Source organism: Perkinsus marinus (genome assembly GCF_000006405.1).
Source record: "Perkinsus marinus ATCC 50983 genomic scaffold scf_1104296956600, whole genome shotgun sequence".
NCBI lineage: Eukaryota > Perkinsozoa > Perkinsida > Perkinsidae > Perkinsus > Perkinsus marinus.
The window spans coordinates 14,717-24,201 of NW_003207414.1; the positions used below are offsets into that span (position 1 = coordinate 14,717).

At 43.4% G+C, this 9,485-nt stretch overlaps 1 protein-coding gene across 1 annotated transcript; it reads right to left on the bottom strand.

Moving 5' to 3' along the window:
• Positions 1-590: 590 nt before the first annotated feature.
• Pmar_PMAR016376 (hypothetical protein) lies at positions 591-6,790 on the bottom strand (the record flags this gene model as incomplete). The annotated part of the gene is made up of 14 exons (XM_002775100.1): positions 591-725; positions 1,503-1,624; positions 2,114-2,229; positions 2,278-2,342; positions 3,604-3,670; positions 4,104-4,213; positions 4,610-4,707; positions 5,560-5,618; positions 5,670-5,758; positions 6,004-6,095; positions 6,144-6,225; positions 6,296-6,363; positions 6,672-6,718; positions 6,762-6,790. The coding sequence occupies 14 exons, from the start codon at positions 6,788-6,790 to the stop codon at positions 591-593; spliced, it is 1,179 nt and encodes a 392-aa protein (XP_002775146.1).
• Positions 6,791-9,485: the final 2,695 nt, after the last annotated feature.

Sequence of the window (9,485 nt, forward strand, 5' to 3'; positions counted from 1 at the left end):
TGCCAATTCCTGAGAAAAATCTCACTATGAAGCCAATCGAGATCTTATTCTTCATTGAAGATAGCTTCGGAAGGATTATCCTTCAAGGATATACAGAGGCATACACAAGTGACCTACGCGGACAGCCACGGGATTAAGTCTTTGCGGGTGATCGGGCGGGTAGAGAGAAAACCAATCACTCTGAAGGCACTGACGAGAAGATGGGCGCTGTCTTTCGTTCACACTGAAGAGAGCAGCGATGAAAGCATGCAGAGTTCAAGTAAGGCTGTTCCGAGCATGATCCTAGCGCTAAGGAATGAGGGTATGATACCCTGGGTATCAGAGTTTAAGTCTACCTACATCTATGGATGAATAAGTTCACTGAGTTCGACTTCGAGAATTAACTGCGAATTAACTTTGCGTGCTTCTCGAGTGTCTCGAGATTACTCGCTAGAAGGACAACTAGATTATGGTACTCACTATTTCAGAGCTCCATAGGGAATAAATGACAATATGGGAGTTATCAAAAATATACTTTAAGAAAGGAAAACTCGTCCCCTTCTAGTAAAAATCACCAGATAAGACTCCTGCCGAAAGATTGACCCGAGCTCTCACCACATCATCTCTCTGACGAGCTTCCTAGATTCTGGGGATGCACCAGAAGTATCCAACACAGGCCAGTCAGGCCCTTTCTCGATGGCCCGTAGCCATTCTCTAGCATGATTACCCTTCGGCATAACGGGTATCTGACGTCAACGAGACCTTATCGCGCGCCCCGATGATCGATTTCGGAACTCACTTTCCCCGTTAGAATATGAAAAAGGAGGCAGCCGAGACTGTAAACGTCACATTTAAGGCCAAAAGTTTTGGAACGATTCTGAGCTGAAGCCCATACCTGAGAGAAACGGGTTTTATTCCTGGGTTCATTAATATGCAGAGATGCACCGTGAAACAGATCGACTATCGACTCCACAGTATCGAACGGAATATCTCTGGGGAGGGTCTTCCTATTTATCGAACTCTCTGCCGTGAAACACACCGTCTACCGGCTCATACTAGGGCTCAGTCAGTGACTGAGCCTGGAGCTATACCTCTATACTGGCTACTACTCGCCTGCTAGAATAAGTGCTGCACAAGAAGAAGAAGATAGTATCGAGGAAATATATGAACTCCTCCACAAATTCTCAGCATATCCGGTTTTCGACTCGCACACAGTCACCTCAACGAGGAAGTATGCTCTTGTGCTCCACGTAATATAACTTCCAAGTTCCATGGTCCAACTCCCTCGTAGTTAGTGAGACGTCGAAAATCATCGTCGATTCTACACAGTGTATATTTCGAACCAACTCAAAATCTACCCTCTCTGGATTGTATGTCCGCATCATAATATGTCAGACTCAACGTCGCCAAGACCCCCGAGAAGAATGCGTTCGATAGTTATAGATGATCACCGCGATCCACTGCAATGTGCGATTTTCACCGTCAGTGAGAATCCAACATAGACTCGACCCTCCCGCACTGACCTCAGGCGCCATCGTGTAAGGAGTTCCGGCAACCACTTTGGACTGAAATGCTCTCGTTGGATCGAAAAGCTCGGCTAAACCAAAGTCTATGAGGATCACATGAGGCTCCATCTCGTGGATTTCTGAAAAACTGGTCATAGGTTGAAGTAACCAGACCAGGAGAGTCGACTTAATATCAATCGATATCATCTCCTGATGGAAGTGTTGGAATACAGGTTTTGTTTTCTCAGTAAACTCGGGAGTTTTCTCACTATATTATAACAGCTCGCATCAGCATGAAAGAGTATGCACGTGGTCAACTACGTGTGTTGGCGACAATATGAAAATTCTGAGGAAATTTCAGGGCAATCTCGATAGCGCTACCCTGAATCGAGTGTAAACTTTCGCAATGTAGTGATGAAGTTTTCGAGCACATATGAGGCAACCAGACATATATTCCACATATGACTTAGGGTAGAAGTATACAAATAACAACAACAAAAACCTCCCAAGATTTCCTCAAAATTCTTTACCGACGAGCATACCAAACCTTGCGCATTCTTCTCCAGGCTCCTCAGATTCGTCCGATAAAACCCCAATTTTCTCAACAGGATAAACTCCGCAAATCTCACTCTGCCTTTTCCCCGGCGGGACGCGGTTCATCAAAAGGACGTTCTCCGCTTTGATGTCCTTATGAATCAATCCATGCGAATGGCAGTGAGCGACAGCATCGAGAGCTTGGCGGAAACTGAGAAAAATGAAGACTCTTCTCCACAAACACGGAATCGATCATTACACGGCACAGATCCACCTCTCTGTCAGCGGCTTCCGTATTCTACTACGATGTGCCTCTTCAATCACCTACAACGCGAAAACACGTCATCGATACCAGTGGAGCTTCGCCCGTGATATGAAAAACGTGGTTCACGACTACAGTGCGTGCCAATTTGGTATGCAAATGTGCGTCATTTTTCGAAGTTAATGAGAATCAATATGAAACCATACCGCATATACAGTGTAACAATGGCTGTGAACATGTGTTGTGATGAAATTGCCCGTTTGGGACTGTGATGATAGCGACAACTTGTTCACTATGAATTGTCTTCCAAAATAAGACACGTTTGCATATCAAATTGACACGTAGTGTACTGCATACCACGAATATCGCGTTTTTCACCGAGTTTCACGCCACTTCACGTAAAACAAGTTTGGACACTCCAATGTTGGAATATCCGTTCCCTCAGCTGAGCTCAGCAGTTTCCTCACTAGATGTAGAAATTCACAGAAAACCCCCAAAAAATTTCCTCAAAAATTTCCTCAGAGTTTCCTTATGTCATTAACACATGTAGTATGTGCATTTTTTATACTGCTCTTTGATATCTACTCAAACGTCGATGACTCTGCTTCACTCCACTTCCCTGGAAAATTCTTATTTCCTCACAGAAAGTTGGGAAGAATAGTATTTCTCTATTCGAATGTCACAAAAAGTAGAAAAAATACCAGGAAATGCTGGCCGCGAAGAAGCATCTCCAGAATCGAATTCATCCATATCTCAACCCTGTAATGCACATCGTGAAACACTTCGCTCCGCTGTGATGCGCAAGATTCCAGCATAAAATCTATGGATTTCAGGGCGACATTCTCGTGTAGAGCTCAATGGAATTTCACCCGTTTTACGTGGGATGACGTAATACTCCATGTGAAAAACACGATATGAAGTGAATTGAAAACACCTGGCGAATCACGCGGGACAAATCACTCCATTTCGCGTGAAATACACCACGTGTTTTACGCGTTACTCTCTGCTCACATGCGTTTTTCGCGGAGTGAAATGCGAAATATATTTTTCACTAGCGTTTGTCATATCACTAGGGTGAAAGTCCGTTGTCTTCTATATATACTGACTAGCATAACACACTGCAATTCCACCCTAGTGATATGAAAACACTGGTGAAAAACATATCTCACGACTACTGCACATCACCGCGAGTATCGCGCTTTTAACCGAGTTTTACGCCACTTCACATGAAATGAGTAAAACTCCACTGATTCCCCCAAACTATCAATATTGACGCATGAGTGATTCTACCCGCGAAAAACTCTTTAATGGAGGCAAGCTTACTTTGAGTAAATCACCTCCCTCACATATGTCCGTGATGATATACATATTGTTTCTATCTTCATAGTATCTGAAATTTTCATTCTAATTTTCTCGTATCTATCGGTCGGAATAGAAAATACTTGGTTGAATTTCCGAGAAAAGCGAAACCCACTTTGTGGGAACGGAAATTCCCAAAGTAGCTGAATCTTTTCTCAGTTACGAAATCACGTTGAGTCTGTCCAAAACAGTGTCGGAATATGTGTTGCTCGCCTCGAATCGGAAGATTCCTGACTAATTATTAAAGTTAATGTACGAAATCAGTTGAAAGTGTACAGAAAGTAATCAAAATTTCCCAAAAAAACCTATTGGCGATTTCGTGGCGCCAAAATTTCCTAAACTGTCGGTAAAAAAATGTCGGGTCGAAAAAAAATTAGGACTGTCGGCTAAAATTTCCCAAAATTCTCATATTGCCACCGACACGTGTAGTTGACCATGTGTATATTTTGGCACACTTGTCCTACTCGAACAACTTGAGGATATGCGGGTGGTCCATCTTCTTCATGCATTCAATTTCGAGCTCCAACTCCTCTTGCGTGGAATGGCCTGCATTCTTACTGATAATCTTCATCACCTGAATCGGAAATCCTGATCAGAAATTTTCCACCCAATCACAAAAAAGAAAAGAAAGCTAAAAAGTAAGATTTTTCCCTTGGAAAAATCCTGGCGTATGTTCTGAGCTGAATTCTGCAGCTTTAAAAACCTTCCCGTACATCTCCGCTGTTTGGAAAATTGACGTCGGGCAGGTTGCATAAATTGCACAAGCCAAGTTCTTTGCTCAGTGGCTCAGCGGTAGACGTCGTTGAGTTCCACCCTAGTGATACGAAAAACAGTAATAAAAAACATATTTCACGACTACTGCATATCACCGCGAATATCGCGTTTTTCACCGAGTTTTACGCCACTTCGCGTAAAACGGGTCGTGGAACTCCAATACACTCAAATCGCCCAAATTCCTCACTACACCTACTCGTTCTTTTTTCGTCATTTTATCAATTACCCTTTTTGCGACTCCGAAAGAGCCGTGACCGAGATCTTCCTTCAGCGAGTATCGGGCGGACGGAGATCCTGCAACTACAATGCTATGACCGCGCGCCACGAAATTCATTATGAAGTTCATAAGGAATTTCATAATATGAACAGCCAGTGTGGGAAAATATGCATACGATCAACTACATGCGTTAGTGACAATATAGGAATTCTGAGGAAATTTTGAGAAAATCTCGTTGGTTTCTGTGCACTTCTACCCGAATCGGTATATAAACTTCTAGACTAGGTGAGGAAACTTCTGAGCTCAGTCGAGGAAAGAGAAGATATATCCCAGCACTGTGAACAGCTCCACAGATGATTCCAACTACATGTGTTGGTGATGATATGAAAACTCGACAGAAATTTTAGGGAAATTCTCTTCGGTTGCCATGCACTCCTACCCAAATTTCTATAATTAGCTTCGGAGAATCCCGAAGTGAGCTGAGGAAAGCGAACATATATTCCTTCGACACGTGCTCAAAGTGGCTTATATCTATACCAGTGTTGGAATAGGAGTATATGTTTGGTTTTCTCAGCTGAGCTCAGGAGTTTCCTCACTTATTATTGAAGCTTATATACGAACTAGGTTAGAAGTGTACAGAAACCAACGAGGATTTTCCCAAATTTCCTCGAAATTTTAATACTGTCACCAACACATGTAGTTGACCACGTGCATATTTCTCCACACTGGCTCGCATGGCGATAAAAATGAAAACAAACACACTCAGTGTGGGAAAATGAAATATGTTGGGTGAAAATTGTAGGGGAATTCTCACTACACTCGAGAATTCTGCCCGAATTCGTCAGAATTTTACTATTCTCAACAACACATGTAGTTGACCATGTGTGTCACATTTTCTACACCACCAAAAACATCCATGCCTCTACTACCCTTGCTTCTCTTTCCTACGAGAGCTTCTCGTCTAACCGCAACTGGCGCGTGGAGCGACCTACACGATGTGCTGTCCTTGCGGCGAACGCGCCAGAACAATCGACCCCACTTCGCTTTGACTAATAGGCGGACGAACAGTTCGAAGAATTCCGTTGGTGTCAACCGCTCGTCCCCATCCACGTCATACTTCTTCATGTACTAAACAGGGAACAGAACAACTTCACGCGCCACGAAATTGCCAATGGAAAATACATTCGAACAAGAGAGAAATGTAGATGCTGGCGGCGAGCGTATGAGCGCGCGCCACAAAACTCTTTCCATTCTGCTTTCATGTATAGTTATCACACCAGAATGATTACACGGGTGAGAAAATCCATCATTCTCACAATATTTTTTTCAAAAAAAAACAAATTCTGATTGTTTTTCACAAAAAAAAATCTCACCTGTTCGACCATTTGAGTGTCAAGGCCAGGCACCTCCAGATCTCCCAAAAGCTGCCCGCACAAGTTTGTGAGCTCCGTGAAATTTAGATACCCTGAAATCGATCAGCTGATCGATTATCAGCTATCCATCACCAGCTCACCGTCCTTATTAACATCGTATGTATTGAACCATCTTCGACACGTATCCGAGAGAGTATCTTTATCCTCTAGTAAAGTGTCAACCTGTCGTACCACCAAACGAGAAATGCCAGCGAAAATTCGATGCGTATATTCCTTATTATTCCCAACTCACGTTTCGGAGGAGAATGCGGGTATCTGTAATCGCAGGTTTCCCGGAGTTGTGCAGGACGAGAGCCTTTCCTGAAACATTGAAAAAGTGACAGAAAACTCTTTTGATAAAATCAAGAAATTCCAAAATGATTCGAAGTCAAACGGCGGAATACTGTCAACCAGAAGTGAGTTATGTGAATACTCACGTATATATACCCGAAAAAAATACAGAAAAAAAATCACTACAAGATTTATAAATTTTTACGTAATTTTCCGGCTATCCGAACGGCCTGACTTTTATGCTCCATTCAATGCAACTAAATGTCAACACAAATAAATTTTTGCGACTTTAAAATATCCGAATCATTCGAGGGAATTTACTCCGCTGGTGAACTTACTTGCACACTCAAAGCACAGCTCGTAGTTGCAACGACTACAGACGAATCTGAGACGAAAAGATTCACATCTCGTTCACACCGTCGCATTACGCCTGTGTTCCTCGTGGGATGCTGGCCATAGTACAACAGCTGCACGCATGCGCTCCGTTACGCACTGTGAAGATTTTCAGAGGATGCCCATTAGTACAATGGAGAGCGGCGAAGTCAGAGGGAGACGGCTGGTCGTGGAGGTTACTCGATATGGAAACTGCATAACAGTTTTGGGGAATACATTTTTGGTTTCCTGAGCTCGTGAATTTTCCCACAACATTATTAAAATCTACACACGCTTTTGGGTAGAAGTGTACAAAAACCAACGATTTCCCGAAATTTTGAAAGTTTTCAAAATTTTCATTTAGTTAACCATGTGCATATATTCCCACACTGCCACAGAAGTATCATAGGTTCATCTACCCAAGATTCAAAATAGGCCCAAAACCCACCAGCTTTGCAGCCGACCTCCACACATTTCTTGCACATGTCAAAATTGCATCTTCGGCAACCCATTCTGACCAAAACCGGCGCATCAAAAGTTTTCCGGCTGCGAAAATTTTCTCACATTTTCGACCCTTTCTGAAGCGAACTCGCGTCGCACACATTACAAACGTATCCTGGCCGGTCTGCGATAAAGTCCTTCAAAGTGTGATTTCTCGGGCATCGAAGTGACCGAAACGCGGCCTTATCTGCGTTGAGGAAATGCAAGATTGCAAGTCGCCGTTCAGCTCGCCTATTCGTGTGGCGCCATCAGTGCAAGTTGAACAAAATGAGAGGTTGCAGTTCTTGCAGAGGCAGCTGAGACATGTGAATTGACGAAAATATGGTATGCACGCATGCGCAAGATATCTCACCGAGTGTCATTTGCGTGTATGTCAGCTCCACAGCACGCACAACTCGATGATTGCCGCGGAGAATTTTCGATGGTCAGATCATGTCCTATTCCACAGCCCGTGGTAGCGCTCTCGGATTCCATATTATTAAGACCCGGCATTATGTACAAATATACGCCCCTTGACGAACCTAGGAGGAGAACGACAGCGCCGGGGATAGATCCCGGGACCTTTCGATTACCCGCTTTCTCGGTTACGTCAGTTCTCGCCACTTTATGCACCGACAGTGATTGAACGTCAGACAGTTCTGAAGATAATCTGTTATGGAAAGTATTATTCATCACTTACTTCGCCGGGCACCCGGATGTCTCTTCAATGCCGGTGCCGGGATTCGAACCTTCGCGGGTTCACCACGACCTGAAAAAACACCGGAATTCTCAACAAATTCTCTTTTTTTCTGTGAAAATTTCAGAAAATTCGGCTACAGATTTCAAAATTTCCCAATTTTTATGGAAAATATTTCCGATAAAAACCAGCTCTTTCACCGCTACTACCATCTCGCCGCACCCGATGTACTATCCGCTTCGCCGTTGGACTATCCACCTGAATTCGAATTTCGTGGCGCGTGACGCTCCCGCGCTGTGAAACTGAACCTACCTCCTCCATCACAGTGTCCTTGCTACGTGCGAGCATAAAAAATGTCGATAGAAAAAATGCTGAATCGACCGTTGGGGAATTGTAAGAGAGCAAGATTATGCAAGTCACTAATTGACCAACTCGACTGAGGGAGAATTATCGCAGCGAAAGAATTGAATTATGATACATGACTATCGCATAAACCTGTCAGTTAAGAGGGTATCTAAGCAGTTATCATATTATCAACTACTCAGCGAGTGTATGATCAAATCGATCAGCTAATCGATTTTCATCAAGCTGTATACTACTACTACTACTACTACTACTACTACTACTACTACTGGAACTCATAGACTTACTTGCGGTTAGTCAGGAGCGATCTCCAGTGGTTGCTATCCATGACCGCCAGAAATTATTGTCATAAATCTTCGCAGTGCGAAGTTCGCACGCACATGCGGCAAAGATACGTCGACAGCATCAAAATGGTGCATGTTCGAGCAGATACTCACGTTCTAGTTTCTACAACATTTCCTCCTCTCCTGACAAGACAACCAATAAGTTGCTCACTTTCATAATTCATCTAAGATTCCCGGAAACGACCATTACATAATGTACAAACCATCACCAGAGTAGACCATCACTGGTCCAGTGGTAGAATACAACGTTGTCATCCTCGTGACCCCGGTTCGATTCTCGGAAGCATCGTTGGTTATTCATAACCAACGATCAGCACATCAACCCCGCTGTAAGGAGAAAATTATATAGGCGGCTTAGATAGACGCTTTTCACTCCACCTGAGAATGAATGATAAACCGACCGGAAAGAACTTTAAAAACGAAGAGTTTTAGCGAATTCAAGACACACATTTTATGATACAAGTTCTCTAAAATCGGACACGAACCCGATGTACAGCTTTTACGATCATCACTGAAAACCTTCCCAACAACACCGTGGTCAATAGTTCATACATCAAAACCCTCCCAACAACACCGTGGTCAATAGTCATACATACAAACAGCTAGATGAGGAAATGATCCACACTGTGATGATAATCATCCCTCCACTTCGCTGATACGCCGACACAATCATGTGATAGTGGAGACAATAGTAGCTGGCTTCTAGCCTAGCTATTTTACCCCCTGCACTTGTTAAGCTTCCCATAAGGCGGTTTTACTTGTGTTATAAATCTCTGAAGCTCAGAGACAACACTACTTGAGGGTGACTTCACTTCCACATCTCGTCAAGATGACCATATCAAGATGATCTCGATAGGGTCAGCTAGCGCAGTGTGTAGATTACGGCAAGTCTCAAC